Source organism: Saccopteryx bilineata, chromosome 6, assembly GCF_036850765.1.
Source record: "Saccopteryx bilineata isolate mSacBil1 chromosome 6, mSacBil1_pri_phased_curated, whole genome shotgun sequence".
NCBI classification, from domain to species: Eukaryota; Metazoa; Chordata; class Mammalia; order Chiroptera; family Emballonuridae; genus Saccopteryx; species Saccopteryx bilineata.
In genome coordinates, this window is record NC_089495.1 from 123,403,354 (window position 1) to 123,421,110 (window position 17,757).

Consider the following 17,757-nt stretch of genomic DNA (forward strand, 5'->3'; position numbering starts at 1 on the left):
AACACAGAGATTTGAGGGCACCAGGGCAACTATGCTTTGTATACCTGCTGTTCTATTATGCAGACCTGTGGCACAAACCTAAGGGTGCAGTCCTGAGACCTTGGTCCCTTGGGGACAGTTCCCATGTCATTCTACCCAATTAGAAGGAAGAGTAATTTAGAAGAGATCTCTCACCACCCATGTGATGCCAATTAGTCACCAGATGACAGAGCTTTTCTCTGCTGTGCTGGCCTAATTTATCTCAAAACACTCAAATGATCCTGTAGCAGTATTCCAGGGCAGGATTAGACAGGATAGATGAATTTGGTGCACTCAACAATTGAGGCTTGATCTCCCCATACCAGGTTCTTCCAGAAAACATGTAATACAATACATTCAGGAAAAGCTGAAGAAAACCTGTGAATGCATCTGCATTTAACTATTTTAACTGCTTTCAAATTCAAATTCTTAGTTTCCCTGGGACTAGAGTTCAACACAAGTCCAGAACTTCCATAAGGGTAACACCAAGGACTTTGCTCACCATTCTATTCCCAGTGCCTGGTACACAGGCCTTCAGGTAGTTATCTTCAAAAGAACAAATTATTTGTACTCTTCTGTGCACTGGTGCGCCAACCTTCCTTAAAGCTAGCCTCAAAGTTAAAGCCTTGCGGTCGGGCATCAGCTGTATGGGGGGCTGCAGTGCTGGGAGGGGGCTTTCTCAATTCTGTGTTCAGTGCCTTTCCACAAGAACGTCACTGCCACTACACCAGCCATGGCCAGAACATCAGCTCCCCCAGCTCCGAGTCCTCCTGTTTTCATTTCCATACTCTGAAGACCTGGTATCATGCCAGGCACATATAAGGGTTCTAAATATCAATGTCAAGGGCATAGTCTAATATATTCTCATTCTAATCCCAAGAAATAAATCCTACTAAACGCTTTCAATAAAAAAATTCATTTTAGGCCCTGGCTGGTTGTTTCAGTGGTAGAGCATTGGCCCAGTATGTAGAAGTCCTGGGTTCAATTCCCGGCCAGGACACACAGAAGAGACTATCTGCTTATCCACCCCTCCCCCTCTCCTTCTTCTCTCTCTCTCTTTTCCCCTACCAACGCCAAGGCTCCATTGGAGCAAAGTTGGCCCAGGTGCTGAGGATGGCTCCATGGCCTCTATCTCAGGATCTAGAATGGCTCTGGTTGCAACAGAGCACCGCCCTGGATGGGCAGAGCATCGCCTCCTAGTGCAGTGGTCCCCAACCTTTTTTGGGCCACGGACTGGCTTAATGTCAGAAAATATTTTCACGGACTGGCCTTTAGGGTGGGACGGATAAATGCACAAAATAAAATTATGTGACCGGCGTAAAATCTGTGGTATTTTTAAATATAATTGTTGAACTTACAAAACAAGCGTCAAGAGTGAGCCTTAGACAGATGTAAGAGGGAATCTGGTCATTTTTAAAAAATAAAACATTGTTCAGACTTAAATATAAGGTTTTTTTTTTTCAGAGACAGAGAGAGAGTCAGAGAGATGGATAGACAAGGACAGACAGGAACGGAGAGATGAGAAGCATCAATCAGTTTTTCGTTGCGACATCTTAGTTGTTCATTAATTGCTTTCTCACATGTGCCTTGATTACGGGCCTTCAGCAGACCAAGTAACCCCTTGATCAAGCCAGCGACCTTGGGTCCAAGCTGGTGAGCTTTTGCTCAAACCAGATGAGCCTGCACTCAAGCTGGCGACCCTGGGGTTTCGAACCTGGGTCCTCCGCATCCGTCTGATGCTCTATCCACTGCACCATCGCCTAGTCAGGCCAGACTTAAATATAAATAAAACAGAAATAATGTAAGTTATTTATTCTTTCTCTGTGGACCGGTACTGGTCCGCAGCCCGGGGGTTGGGGACCACTGCCCTAGTGCACATGCCGGGTGGATCCAGGAGCATGTGGGAGTCTCTCTGCCTTCCTGCTTCCCACTTCAGGAAAAAAAATTTTTTTTAAATCTTTATTTAGAGACATAGGGCGAGAAATACGGTATTTCCCCATGTATAAGATGTACCCTTTCCCAAAAAATTTGGGGGTCTAAAACTGGGTGCATCTTATACAGTGGATAGATTTTTTTTTTACTTGCATTTCCCACTTTTTAGCGCTTGTCTTTTTTTTAATTTCGGGCCCCCAAATTAAGGAGCATCTTATACATGGGGAAATACAGTATTAACCGGAGGTATAAATGAAATTTGAGTTGAAAGGATCTTTACTTTCAATTCCAAACCTCCCTTTTTACTACGGATGACAGAAGCCCAGGAAGGCCTGGCCACCTGCCTGACCTGAGACAAGAATCAGGTGTCTTGAGGAACAGTCCATGGCTCTTCCTCTAACACCATGATCATCAGTTTATAAGGAAGTCCTTTGCCAAAATGTCCCTACTTGTCCCACTAACAGAAGGCAACTTATTTGTATGGCTTAAAAAGCTAATGTGTTCCAAGTCTTGAATGTGGGTTGTGAACTTTTCTAGTCATTAGGAAAGGGGTAAAATATCAAGGAAACTTCTCTGCAGAGAAATGCAACTGTACAAATAAGCAAATTGTCCTTTATTATCTCTTAGAAACTAACAGAACCAGTAAGCAATTCCAGATCATTGCCTAGTGGCCCCTCCTCCTCCCATTATACTGTTCTGACTTGAATTGGACTAAAAGGCAAAGAAAGTTTATACCATATTTGCAACAGGGTCTAGAAGACAGATTGGGTACAAAATGAGTTCTGATTATGTAATTTTAAATGTTGGGTAGGAAGGCCAGGTGCAATGTAAGTAATGCAATAAACAAAAGTGTCACCTGTAACAGGAAAAAGTATAATTCTATTTTTTACAAATGTAGATCTTAACTATATTATTGAACAAGGATTTCACTTCAATGCTTAGGGACAGGATAGGCCCTGCAGAAAGAGGCTTAGGTCTAGGCTTTGGGGCAAGCCATGGACCCCAACAACCTTTTATCATACATCCCTTGTCTTCTGCAGAGTCTAGACCAAAGTCAGTCACCAGGAAGCACGTCCGTGGGTGTCTGTGCAATGGCGCAAAGAGACCAGCAAGACAACATTTTTTTATTTGTAACTGAAGAGCACCGCAGACACCGAGAGAGGTGCTCCCGCCTCCCTGGCATCCTTGCAGGGGATGGACACTGCAAACAGTCCTTTGCTCAATGGCTGTAGGCATGGCATTTTCTCAGAGAAAAATAGGGTTCTCTATGAAAGATTTATATGAGGCTGAGAGAACGGGAATGGAAGCAGTGCCAGTTGCTCAGCTTCCCTAACTGCACTTAACATAATACACATTTCCCTGTGGTCGAAACAGCTGAATGAACAGGGCCGAGGTCAAACTTCACCTGCCGTGAACTCCTTCACAATGCCAAAAGATTTTCAGATTCTTTTCAGGAAAGTGTGATACTCTTTTTAAGGAACAGGATGATGAGGGCACACATTTAAAGCCATTTATCCATTAGCTTTGTCTCCCTCTTGACTATCTGCATGCCTTCTGTCTATCGAACTTGGCAGGAGGGACTGTCTGACTTCCTGGAAAGGAAACATTGTGTACATAATTGATGCCACTGTCGTCCTTGGGAGGCCCAGGGTCAAGGCAACCATGAAAGCTAGTCATCCACAGTGATGTTTCGGAAAAGGTATGCCATGGACTCCCCATTGTGGATTCTCCGAATTGCTTCAGAAAGAATCAGACTGATATCCACAGTCTTTATCTTGGGACACTGCAGCTTCTGTACCTCGTGAGGGACAGTATTGGTCACCACCACCTGGTCATAGCAGCAAGGGGAAACAAATACTGTTACTGATATGCCCAACATGGCCACGCAGAAAAGTCTACCTAACATTTAGTACCCACAGCCCAGGTCTCAACCTACAAAACCTTACTCTACAGAGAATGGTTTTTACAAACTAAGCTTAACCAATTTTCCACAAGGGAAGGGTTTCATGGTTCAAAACATAAGATTCTGAATGCAATCATCATTATATGCAGAAATGATAGCCTGAGTCCAAGCACTGTGCAAAAATTCCGTATTGTTGGGGAAGAATTCTCTTCAGAGAAATTATATTAAAATACAAATTATACTGAAGTCCATAAAGCAAATCTTTATAAAAATAGACATCTATTCCTAACTATATAACTGCCCCAACAAATGCTAGCCACCATAGGTCGTCTGGAGAGGGGTAAACAATACTAACTGGGTCATTTCACTATTCACAGAAAACAGGGCAGAAAACCTTGACTTGAGCTAATGTTCCACACCCCTTAAAAGTACACAGACCTCATCAATGGAGGACTCTTCAATCAGGCGGGGGGCCTCTGCAGACAGGATGCCGTGAGTGGCCATGACATAAATCTTATAAGCGCCCCTCTCCTTCAGGATCTCTGCAGCAGCAACGAAACCTTCCACATCATCAATAATGTCATCCTGAGAAGAGATCGGAGTAAGTGTCAGGGAGCGGCCCTTGCCATGCTTACGAATACACACTCACTGCCCTCTCTGCGCCTCAGAGGACAGTGAATCAAAACTCAGAGCTATCTACCTGGGTCAAAGGGTCTAACACCAGCAATGGCAACAGACCTACATGGACTGCACTTTGCATGGCTGTCAGTACAAAGAGCAGAACAGCCTTGCAGTCGTATGTGACATTCACAGCCAGAGTTTACAACCACCAAGGCTCATTTCCTGTTTCAAATTTCAAGATAATCTGACATAGCCAGTGTCCCATTTATTGTTACTGAGAGAAAGTTAAACGACAGGTACAGAGACATGAAGCAAGCCGTGAGGAGGACGAGCCTCTGGCTCGGCAAAGGCATTCGGAGCTGGGAGCAAATGTATCATGTTCAAGTACCAAGACTGACACTGTTCTCATTAGTAAAGATGAGACAGCTCCTCTTTAGTTCACCTCAGGGCCCTAAAGCTTATGGATGAGTAGTCAGCTGCTTTGACAGGCCCTACCTACAGCCCTTAAGACAAAGGTTACTTATAGGGTTGACTTTTCTTATAGGAGTTATTGTGCTCTTTTTACACCTGTTGGTTATAATAATCCCTGTTCATCTATATAAAAATCTCTACTTGCCCCTAAGGAGTACGGGTGAGAAAGGGCAGAGCCACTTAAATCTATCGTTACTATAAATACAACCCAAAGTGGACAACCGATAAAGAGCCAGAGGTGTCATCTCTGCACATGATGGAAGACATAACCATAACCATACCACTATGATTGCGATGCTCCCGCCAACATCTCCGACTACAGTTATTGGTGGCTTCTCTTTGGCCATCATCACTAGCAAAACAAAACAAATGACAAGACCTAGTCAGTCACACAGCACTAAGTGAATGTGATCATAACCCCTCCCTCTGGAAGGGGTGGCAAACCACTGTGAAGAAAAAAAACCCAGATTCTTCTTGAGTGAGCAGGGGGCAGGGGGTGTCTTGAAGAAATACAAAGTTTAGAGCACGTGGTCCAACAGAAACAGGGTGAGACAGATGCTATTTTATATTTTCTAGTAGCCATATTAGGTGGTAAAAGCACACAGGTGAAATTAATAGATTTTATTTTACCAAACATATCCAAAATATTATTTCAATATGTAATCAATATACAAATTTATTAGAAATGTTTTACATGTGTTTTATACAAAGTCTTTGGTATTTGGTGTGCATCTTACACACATGGCACTTCTCAGTTGAGACTAGTTATGTTTTAAGATCACAACAGCCAATGCCTGACTGGCAGTGGCAAGGTGGATAAACTGTCGACCTGGGACACTGAGGTCCCAGGTTCAAAATCCCAAGGTCACTGGCTGGAGCAAGCGGTCACAGGCTCGGCTTGAGCTGCCTGGTCAAGGCGCATATGAGAAGCAATCAATGAACAACTAAAGTGCTGTAGCAACAGGTTGATGCTTCTCATCTCTCTACCTCCCTCAAAAAAAAAAAAAAAAAAAAAAAAAGGTCAAAACAGCCATGCGTGACTAGCAGGCACCAGTCTTTAGCTAGCACAAGTGTAAGGATGGAGTAGAACAGTGAGGAAGATTTCACCAACACACAGACCAGTACTGCCCTGCCACTCACCATAGAAACATTCACCTCTGAGACTGATGAGAAAACCTAAAATGAATGACACTCTGGAGAAAATCAAACAGGGAAAGGCTGTAAGAGCTGGCATTCAGCCTGGCCAGGCAGTGGCACAGTGGATAGAGTGTAAGATTGAGACATGGGAGACCCAGATTTGAGACCCCAAGGCCACCAGCTTGAGCGCAGGCTCATCTGGTTTGAGCAGAGCTCACCAGTTTGAACCCAAGGTCGCTGGCTCCAGCAAGGGGTTACTCGGTCTGCTGAAGGCCCGCGGTCAAGGCACATATGAGAAAGCAATCAATGAACAACTAAGGTGTTGCAACGAGCAATGAAAAACTGATTGATGCTTATTATCTCTCTCCGTTCCTGTCTGTCTGTCCCTGTCTATCCCTCTCTCTGACTCACTCACTGTCTCTGTAAAAAATAAATTAAAAAAAAAATTCTGTCTTTACATTAAACAATGGCAGTGGGTGGTTCTGTTGACCTACCTACCCACTTCTTAAAGAGATGTGGTCCCTTTTCTTGACCATTTTTCTCTGTAAAAAAAAAAAAAAAAGAGGGAAAGCCAGTGTCCCTCATCATAGATCAACAGAAATTCAGCTCTAATTTGATACAGAAAACATGTCACAGCACTCCTGTTTACTTCTCTGTCACCGACCTCTCCAAGACAGCTTCTGTCCGTTTGCAATGAGAAGTGCAGGCAGAGCGGAAGAGTGAGGCTGACAGAGGCGGGAAGAAGCAAGGCTTATTCCACACCCACTCCTTCCCTGCTCTTCATTGGCTGAACACATAATTTGGCAGCCACTAAAAAACAGACAGACTTCATTATAAGGTCAATGGGGGAAAAAAACAATAGTACCTGACAGGGTAAAAAAAAATACCAAAATTCTTCCAATAGCTTACCCAAAAAATAAAATACTAAAATTTAAATTTTTCTGTAAAAGTAATATATGTACAGAAGGTCAGGGATAAAGGGTGCTCATTCTATCCTATGTTTTAGATTCTGCTTGGCTCCATTTTGTCAAAAGAAACCCAATCTATTTAAGAATAAAATGACTTGTGCACCATTACTTGTGGCCAGAAATCACTGTTAAAACTATATCAACTTACTGCATTAAAAATGTCAATTTCACAAATGGTTTCCAATGGTCTTATGAAAGTAGAAATGTCTTTAGCTTTTAGAGTGAGCATTTTCCAAGTAAAATAATGCTGTATTTATAACCATCCTTAGATTTTTTACACATACTTTTTTTTGTTCTTTCCCCAGAGTCAATAAACCAACACTTTCTCTCCTAAGATAAAGAGCAAAAATGGACTATGGAGAATTATTCATTCCTTATCCATTTTAATCTTGGTCTATTTCTAGTTCAATATTAGACTTTACTGTCAGACTAACATTAAAAAGAGATATGAGAAATAATATCAGGTCTCCAGTAGACCTAGAACTGAAATTATTCTCAAGATCATAATTCTACAAGCAAACAAGTCAAACATCTAACAGATGCTCAAGGAGAACGAGTGTCTATTTCATTTCAGTGATGAAAAACACTCTTCACTTATAAAGTGTTAACAAGCCAGGAAAACCCAGCCAGAAAAGGTGATTTCCTCTCATTCTGTGATCCAAACAATTTTCATCATTGCGGCAAACAGCAGTGTTTAGAGCAGTGGTAGTCAACCTGGTCCCTACTGCCAACTAGTGGGTGTTCCAGCTTTCATGGTGGGTGGTAGCGGAGCAACCAAAGTATAAATAAAAAAATAGATTTAACTACAGTAAGTTGTTTTATAAAGATTTATTCTGCCAAACTTAGCAAAAATCTGACATAAAGTGCTTGGTAAGTAATTAGTATTATATGCTTTAACTTGCTGTAACTCTGCTTTATAAATTTAAAAAGTAAAGTTACTTCCCTACTTTATAAATCACCATTACTGTGGAACTGGTGGGCGGTTAGAAAATTTTACTACTAACAGAGATACAAAAGTGGGTGGTAGGTATAAAAAGGTTGACTACCCCTGGTTTAAAGGAATCACTAACACACAATCCTTCCAAGTTCATTAGCTGACCTTGCCACTAGAGAGGTATCAATTCTACCTTATAAAACAGAAATGGTTCACTTTTAATAAATTATTCTAAAAAAGGGGTTCTCCACCTCACATTACTAACATTTTGGACTAGATGACTGTTTGCCACATTGGAAGCCGGTGCAGCAGCATCTCTGGCCTCTGGATGCCCACTAGACACCAGCAGCAGCCCACTACTCCTGGTTTAGACAACCAGAAATGTCCTCAGATACTGTCAAAACCCTCTGTGGGCCTGACCAGGCGGTGGTGCAGTCGATAGAGCGTCAGACTGGGACGCGGAGGACCCAAGTTCAAGACCCTGAAGTTGCCAGCTTGAGCATGGGCTCATCTAGTTTGAGCAAGGCTCATCAGCTTGAGCCCAAGGTCGCTGGCTTGAGCAAGGGGTCACTTGCTCTGCTGAAGCCGGGGCCCCGGTCAAGGCACATATGAAAAAGCAATCAATGAACAACTAAGGTGCTGCAATGAAAAATTGATCCTTCTCATCTCTCTCCCTTCTTGTCTTCCTATCAGTCTGTCCCTATCTATCCCTCTCTCTGATTCTCTCTCTGTCCCTGTCAAAAAACAAAAACAAAAAACCCTCTGTGGGTCAAAGTTGCCCTCATTTGAGCACTACGGCTGCTCTGAAAGATTGGGCTCCAGAAAGGTAAAACAGTTCATCTTCCTAAAAGATGCAAAGACTCCAAGGGTAAAACTTTGCTTCCCTCTGGCTTTTTCCTAAAAGTTTCTATATAGTATCTTCATCTTCATTACTATTTTTTTCTTTTCTTTTTTTTTTTTTTAAATTATTAAGTGAGTAGCAGGGAGGCAGAGAGACAGACCCCCACCCACATGCACCCTGACCAGGATCCACCTGGCAAGCCTCCTATGGGGCGATGCTCTGTTGCTTGGCAACAGAGCTATTTTAGTGCCTGAGGTGAGGCCATGGTGCCATCCTCAGTGCCCAGGGCCAACTTGCTCGAATGAGCCATTGGCTACAGGGTGGGGGTGTGGGGGAAGAGGGGAAAGAGAGAGAGAGAGAGCGAGAGAGAGAGAGAAGGGGGAGGGGTAGAGAAGCAGATAGTTGCTTCTCCTGTGTGCCTTGACCGGGAATCAAACCCAGGACTTCTACACTCCAGGCTGATGCTCTAGCACTGAGCCAACAAGCCAGGGCCTCATCTTCATTACTATTAAACTACTGAACTGTAACTGGTAAATAAATACAAAGCTAATTTAATTTGGAAGTTTCAATTACACATACAAGAAATAACATGTTTTCAGAATGCTCTTTACTAAATCCGTAAGAGTAAATCCCAGACAAGGATCTGGTGGCAACTATAAAAGTTGTAATGTAAGCACAGCAACATGTGTGTGAAGGAGCAGGGGCCTTTACAAGTTTCCAGGATACAGGAGATGACTGCAAGGGAAACACTGTGACAGTCAGAAGTAACACAGCAACATTCTCAGAACAGAGAATCTTATACACACAATACTGTGATAAGTCAGGACTGACTATCAAAATAACCTCAGACCCAATCATTTTATCTCTTGGAATTTATCCTATATATACATTCAGTCACTTATGAAAGAACCTAAGTCAAGGTTAGTCACAGGTGGCAGAGTGTGGTGACTAAGAGCACACTCTGAAGCCCAATCCTGGGTTCTAACTCCTGCTTTAAACTAAAGGAGTCAGGGCTGAGTCCAGGGCTAAGAAAGTACAAGATACATAGGGAACATCTTGTTATATCATAAATAAAGGAGTATCAAAAAATGATAGGGACATGTCAAAAGAACATGGGAGGTAGCTTAAAGGAGTGCTCTTCAGTCATGTCTGAGACAAACTGAGCATTAAAATACTAGCAATGGATCAGTTCATAATACACTGAATAAAATAAGATTCTATGAATCCATACTGATACAAATGGAGGGAAGAAAAGAATTAGAAAAATCATCATTTGACAACAATGATAGTAATAGCTAATTCAACCTAATCACGAGGAAACAAACATGCCCCAGTTAAACAAACATGCCCCAGTTAAGGACTATTCTACAAAATAAATGGCCTACATTCTTCCAAAGTATCAGGTCAGAAGAAACAAAGAACAGAGGAGCCAGTCCAGCTGGAATGAGACAAGAAAAATGATGACCAAGTACCCTCTGTTACTTTACATTGGTTGGTAAAATCTGAATAAGGTCTGAAGATTAGACAATGGTATTATAACAATGTTAGTTTCCTGAGTCTGAAAATGATAAATAATTGGAATGTTTACACCTTAGAGAGGGAGCCCGTGTGAGATCACCTGTTTGGGGCATAACTGTTCTACTATTGTTCCACCCTGGGTTTCAGAGGCAGGGTCAAGTAGATACATATTTCTAAAGGAAATAATCTCTTTCCCCTTAAAAGCCTAATCGACTTTCCAGTACAGAATGCTACTTACTGACACTCAAAAGCCTATGGACTGGGCTTGCCTAGTCAAGGCACAAATGGGAGTTGATGCTTCCAGCTCCTCCCCCCTTCTCTCTCTGTGTCTCTCTCTCCCCTCTCTCTCTCCTCTCTAAAAAATGAATTAAAAAAAAAAAAAAAAGCCTATGGAAATAAGTAGCCTGCACTCTGCTGGATTAAACAGATGTTTGGCAAGTAGCAGACCAAAGGGTTACATTACTAACAGGGCTAAAAGTTACCTGATCACCAAAGCCTGGTGTTTTTTGTTTTGTTTTGTTTTTTTAAATATGACCACATTGCTTTTATTTCTTTTATTTATTTATTTTTTATAGAGACAGAGAGAGAGTCAGAGAGAGGGATAGATAGGGACAGACAGGAACGGAGAGATGAGAAGCATCAATCATTAGTTTTTCGTTGTGACACCTTAGTTGTTCATTGCTTGCTTTCTCATATGTGCCTTGACCGTGGGGCTACAGCCGACCAAGTAACCCCTTGCTCGAGCCAGCGACCTTGGGTCCAAGCTGGTGAGCTTTGCTCAAACCAGATGAGCCCGCGCTCAAGCTGGCGACTTTAGGGTCTCGAACCTGGGTCCTCTGCATCCCAGACTGATGCTCTATTCACTGCACCACCGCCTGGTCAGGCAAAGCCTGGTGTTTGATTAATGGTGACGATCACCGATCGTACCAAAATATAAAAGCTTAAGATTTCACAACATCACACATACAACTTTTTTATTAAAGCTAAAATCACATCACACTCTCTGAATGGTAAGTGCTACCCAGGTATGTACAACGGTCGTTACATATTTTGCACATGTATTTAACACATACAAAAGGGGAATCAATGCAATACCATTCAATTTTTAAAAATACCAAGAAAGCACACATCCACATAAGTATTAACTTCCAGCTACTCTTATTATTCAAGACTTGCTTCAATTTACAAATAAAGTAAAAACAGAGCTAATCTTACATGGCAACTCCAGGCCGGGATGGACAGTAGCATTTCTGACCATTGGGGGAGAGTGACGGCCATCATCCATGTCGAGCTCTGTACACTGAGCCTCTCCGTGGATCACAGCTAGCCCCAGGCGGAGTCTCTCAGCATAGGACTGGGCCCTAAGAGAAAGGCGAAGGGAAGGAGAGCCAAGCGTCACTCTTCTTTTTTTTTTTTTTGTATTTTTCTGAAGCTGGAAACGGGGAGAGACAGTCAGACAGACTCCCGCATGCGCCGACTGGGATCCACCCGGCATGGGCGATGCTCTGCCCACCAGGGGGCGATGCTCTGCCCCACCGGGGCATTACTCTGTTCTGACCAGAGCCACTCTAGCGCCTGGGACAGAGGCCAAGGAGCCATCCCCAGCGCCCGGGCCATCTCTGCTCCAATGGAGCCTCGGCTGCGGGAGGGGAAGAGAGAGACAGAGAGGAAGGAGAGGGGGAGGGGTGGAGAAGCAGCTGGACGCTTCTCCTGTGTGCCCTGGCCGGAAATCGAACCTGGGACTTCTGCACGCCAGGCCGACGCTCTACCACTGAGCCAACCGGCCAGGGCAAGCGTCACTCTTCTAACAGTTTATTAATCATAAAATGAAAATATTATTCAACCTTTTAGGGACATTTGAAGGAATTATTTATACAAAACAGAATAAATTCCAGGCCACCACACAAATGCCTAAAGAGGCATGTAATTGGGATGTGAGCTAGTACCTGAGTCTAGGCAATTTTGGCTCTACCCTTTGTCCAACATTCTAACACTTGTCTCCAGAAGAAAGACCTTTGTTGAAAAAGGTCTCTTAAAACACTGCCTGCAAAGTGCTCGCAGCCCTCCTGCTTTGCTTGTCCTGAGAACTAGAAAGAAGAACTCCCTTTCCTCCAGAAGAAAACTGAGTCATTCAGAGACCCACGCGTGGCCTGGAGACCACAGACTGAGAAAGCTGTGGTGTAGGATGCAACACGGACATGGGGCAGCTGGGTCGATGAGCTTCCACGGGCTGCAATACGATAGACCCTGGACATCAGAACAACTCAGTCTGACTTGAGAAAGCACCCATGAGGAGTTTCCACAAGTGACTGGGTTATTTACCTTTTTGCAGCATCAGGAGACTTAGCTACAATGACTGCATTTCTGTAATTTGGAATCTAGATTTGGAAGAAAAAATAAGAAAATACTGAAAAGTTATACCTGGGTGCTAGTATTACATTTTTTTTTCTCTAATAGCTATGATCCATACTAGCAATCATATATGCTAAAATTTCATTCACAAATTTTAGAATTTTAACACAACAATTAACGTCATTACAAAAGTACTGTTACATCAAAAAAAAAAGGTAATTAGTTCTTAAAATCTTAATTTTTAGAAAACATAAGCAAATTGCTAGATACTGAGAAGGAGATCCATGTTAATGTCTCTGAAATCCATGCCCCTCCGTGACTACATGCTGACCCTATTTTTTTTTTTTTTTGTATTTTTCTGAAGTTGGAAACGGGGAGGCAGTCAGACAGACCGGGATCCACCCAGCACCGCCCACCAGGAGGCGATGTTCTGCCCCTCTGGGGCGTTGCTCTGTTGCAACCAGAGCCATTCTAGCGCCTGAGGCAGAGGCCATGGAGCCATCCTCAGCATCCGGGCCAACTTTGCTCCAATGGAGCCTCGGCTGTGGGAGGGGAAGAGAGAGACAAAGAGGAAGGAGGGGGTAGGGGTGGAGAAGCAGATGGGCCCTTCTCCTGTGTGCCCTGGCCGGGAATTGAACCCAGGACTCCTGCATGCCAAGGCTGATGCTCTACCACTGAGCCATCCAGCCAGGGCCTGCTGACCCTATCTTGCTGCCTCGAGCATCAAGACTAAGGGAAGGATCATGAGATGCACTCTCCCTGCTGAAATCTGATTCCATAGAATCACTATATAGGGTCTCTTGTGAGGACACGGAGGTTTGCTGGTGGCTCCTCACTTCTTCCTGGATATACTGAAGCAGGAAAGGTGAGGCTCTAAGGTTGTCCACAGGGAAGCTGAAAAAGCCTTGAATTTCCTTTTGATGAAGATCCATAGTGATAATGTGAGTTAAACCTGAAATTTTAAAACAAACAATTACAAGTTCAGCCCTGCAAGCTAATGGATACAGGGCACACAAACTAGACGCCCCACTCCTGTTTCCCAACAAAGACTGAAGCCGGGGTACTATTAACAAGCCCAGCAGTTACAGATTGTATTCGTTACCTTAACAAAACTTAATGAACTAAAGAACGTGCTCAGCCTACTGTAAAGGAGCCTGTAACCTATAACCTTCCACACGGACAAAGAGCTGAAGCTGAGAAAAGTGCTCTCCTCCTCCCCTCTGCCACCGTTATTAGTGTGAGCCTCAAAATCAAGAAAAGAAAACTCAGGCAGAAGCAAAAGTATAAAGATGAAATTTATAAATACTGAAGCAAGAATTGATGTAAAAAAATAGTAAGGTCTTGATTAAAGAATTTAGGAAGAAACGTTAAGACTGTGGCTAAGGCATAAGGAGTAAGAAAGCAAAAGCAAAATTACGTACATATTAGAAAAAAAGAAATTCACGAAATACAAAGATAAGATACTGAAGAGTTTGGAACAATTTCTATATGTCATAAAAGAACAGGTCAAGAAATAGTCTTGTAGAAAAAAATAATAAAGAAGACTCATATATTCATTCAATAGAGCTAAACCAAAAAGATTGAAATATATATATATTTTGCATATCTATCTATCTATCTATCTATCTATCTATCTATCTATCTATATACATACATACACTGCAAGTGGTTGAAGGTCATAGCATAAGTTCCAGACCAAAGAACCAGTATTACTTGTTCTTTCCAAAGACATTATATAGTTTAGAGAGAACGGAATTCAATGTTTCTGAGGACTCAAATATGTTAGAATTTTTAATAAAAATCAGGCAAATAAAATTCCAGTAACTATAAAGTGTTTTTACATTTGATTCATAGGCTAGAAAGTATCTCACCACCACAAAAACATATGGGATAAAAGCAATGAAAATGAGCAGCTATAAAGAATGACAATCAGGAGGGGAACAAAAAAGTACATAAGCTGAAGAAGTAGTAAAGAAAAACCCAGTTTTAATATGAGGTACATAAATAAAATTTAGCCAACAAAGGCAAATAAGTAAATCTAGTCCTGAGACTCAAAAGATCACATATGAATGCCAAGATTGCCAGTTACAATGTAATGACCGTAAGACGAAATGTAAAGGAAGTAAATAGAATGACAGGGGCCAAGAGTAGAAAACAAGGAAGCAGATAATGTCACTCTAAAAGTAAGATGAAGAGAAAAGAAAAAGGTATGAATTTCTACCTAAGCTCACATATCCCTAACCAGCGAAAGGAAACAAGAAAAAGTCATCAGTGAACAACACTTAAAGAAAAGAGGTCCCCAACTGGATGAGATATGGACTAATCTCAGGTAAGGAGCCCTACAATACAGCATGGAGCCCAGGCTTGCCATCTGCACTCACCCGCTTTGGCCAGCATGGACGCCAGAAGCTTGCACACAATGGATCCCCTCTTCCTCATCTTGCTCTGCTTGCTATAGGGGAAGTAAGGTATGACGCCAATAATATTCCGGGCACAGGCAGTCTTCAGTGCATAGGCCATGATCAACAACTCCATCACAGCTGTATTCACATCTCTGAAATAGTCAAAAGTTTGTCTTTTGGGAGGCAATTTCATTTATTAGCCCCTAGAAAAGATCTCAACTACAGCCATCAAACATGAGCTGCTGAGATGGATGTTACAGGCATTTTATCACCACACTGCCTTATGATGGCACTTCATGAGGGCAGGGAATGCGTATTAACTCTTCTTTTTAGCTGCATAAGCTCCAGTTTTAATCCATGGTTACTTAAATGTACAGTTCAGTTATCCACTCCCGCCTGTGCCTGGGCCTTTTGTTGGTGGCACAGTCACTGCTGTGGCACATGAAACAGGTATCAACCGCGGGTGACCAGAGGTAACCAGCACCTGCTGGCACCATCCCCGGATGTAGACTAAGGCCAGTAGGCCAGTACTGCATTTTCTGGTGAACGCCAAGGGAAACCCACCTGCCCTTCTATTTAACTGTTCATCAGAATGAATGAGTTTTACAATTTCTTTCATGCATTTGAAATTAAGGAGGGAAGACAGGAAGATTACCAGAAAGGGTTTGGTATCTTTTCTTCTTCTAGGGGGTAAAGGGTAGGGTAGGCAATGGGGATGTCTTGAAACTTAATTTCCAAATGGCTCCCCATCTCTTCTTTCCTTGAGATATACAGGTTCCTAGCAAAGATTACCCAGATAAACACAGAAGAATACATGAATCTGAAAGATGTTCAAAGAAAAGGCCATCTCTAACATTAAGGAAGGCAGATTACTATCCTTTGCCAAGGCTGATCAAGCCTAAGGTGGTTTTGCCCAAACACAGACACCTGCTCTTCTACATCAGGACTGCATCTTCCTCACCCCTCTTCCACAGACAGAGACCCTTGCCAGGTACCACTTCCTTCCTCTGAAATAAATGGGAACATTTTTCTCCCTTATACTTTCAATATAAGAAACATCTAACCTTGTAAAGAAATTTTTAAGAATTTATTTTAGCTAATCTGACAACAATAGCCAGGGAGCAAGATCTTAAATGCTCTGGAAGATAATAATTTTGCAGCTTCTTTTATGCATTGCACTGAAATTAAGGAGAGCCTGACCATGTGGTGGCACAGTGGACAGAGCGTTGGACTGGGATGCAGAGGACCCAAGTTCCCAAACCCAAGGTTGCGGGCTTGAGCACAGGCTCATCCGCTTGAGCGCAGGCTCACCAACTTGGGTGTGGGGTGACTGGCTTAAGCCTGGGATCATAGACATGACCCCATGGTCACTGGCTTGAGCCCAAAGTCACTGTCTTGAGCAAGGGGTCACTCATTCTGCTGAAGTCTCCCAGTCAAGGCACATATAAGAAAGCAATCAATGAACAACTAAGGTGCCACAACGAAGAATTGATATTCCTCATCTCTCTCCCTTCCTGTCTGTCTCTACCTGTCCCTCTCTGTTTCTGTAGCACACACACACAAAAGAAATTAAGGAGAGAAGGAAGATTACAAGGAGTTAAGAGAAAGCAAGGCAGGGACCCACCTAGTTAGTTACAGGGCCACTAACTAGACTGTGAGGGTGATTTTGGTCTTAAGAGGTATTACCGTATTTTTTGCTCCATAAAACGCACCTGACCATAAGACACGCCTAGGGTTTTAAGGAGGAAAATATGAAAAAAAAAATCTGAACCAAATGTTGTGTTAAAATATTTAATAAAATACCATATTTTTCACTTCATAAGACACACAGGCATTTTCCCTTCCACTTTTGAGGGAAAAGAAGTACGTCTTACAGAGTAAAAAATACGGTACTTATGGCATTTCAAAGGTGTGGTAACCTAGGTGCACAAGACAACACACAGGGCTGGCTTAAACCTTTCTCTAAAGAAGTTATAGCCTGACCTGTGGTGGCGCAGTGGATAAAGCATCGACCTGGAAATGCTGAGGTTGCCGGTTCAAAACCCTGGGCTTGCCTGGTCAAGGCACATATGGGAGTTGATGCTTCTTGCTCCTCCCCCTTCTCTCTCTCTCTCTCTCTCTCTCTCTCCCCTTTCTATAATGAATAAATAAAATCTTAAAAAAAAAAAGAAGTTATAGGTCTGGGACCGGACTACCCACCATGACCTGCTCAGTTAGGAATTTCTGATTTATTACAGCACCCTTGTTCATACACAATACTCTTAAAAAATAATACACCAAGTCATATATAAAAAGGTCAGAGAGGACAATCTTTTGGTATAATTGGTATAAAACACCTATCAAACAATTTCAAAGTACTTAGGAATTCATAATAACTTGGTCAATTTTAGTTCATTCATCCATTGAACACATTATTTATTGAGCAACTTGAGTCAGGCACTGTATTAGGTAGGGAGATAAAATGATTAACAAGGCTGACCACACCCTGGGGGAGTGCTGGAGACAGCACTGGATCACTCTGGTGGAAACGAATTGTCCCAGGAAGGAGCACAACTAACTCATGTAAGAATGTTCCCCTTTCCAAACACGTGTACACTTATTCCCTCCCTTCCCCACACCAAGTCACTGAAACTGATACCCTGTGGCGGGCTCTGAATATT

The 17,757-nt window shown here is 42.6% G+C and overlaps 1 protein-coding gene across 7 annotated transcripts in view; it reads right to left on the reverse strand.

The window, feature by feature from the left end:
* Positions 1–2,548: 2,548 nt before the first annotated feature.
* Positions 2,549–17,757, reverse strand: part of PRPSAP1 (phosphoribosyl pyrophosphate synthetase associated protein 1) — a 53,166-nt gene continuing 37,957 nt past the window's right edge. For all 7 annotated transcript variants that reach the window (XM_066236632.1, XM_066236631.1, XM_066236630.1 and 4 more), the window contains 7 exons: positions 15,077–15,249; positions 13,532–13,647; positions 12,666–12,721; positions 11,559–11,704; positions 5,227–5,297; positions 4,292–4,438; positions 2,549–3,778 (listed from right to left, as the gene is read on the reverse strand). In XM_066236632.1, the coding sequence (XP_066092729.1) occupies positions 3,620–3,778; positions 4,292–4,438; positions 5,227–5,297; positions 11,559–11,704; positions 12,666–12,721; positions 13,532–13,647; positions 15,077–15,249 (868 nt within the window). In that variant the 3' untranslated portion in view covers positions 2,549–3,619. The remainder of the gene's footprint in view (positions 3,779–4,291; positions 4,439–5,226; positions 5,298–11,558; positions 11,705–12,665; positions 12,722–13,531; positions 13,648–15,076; positions 15,250–17,757) is intronic.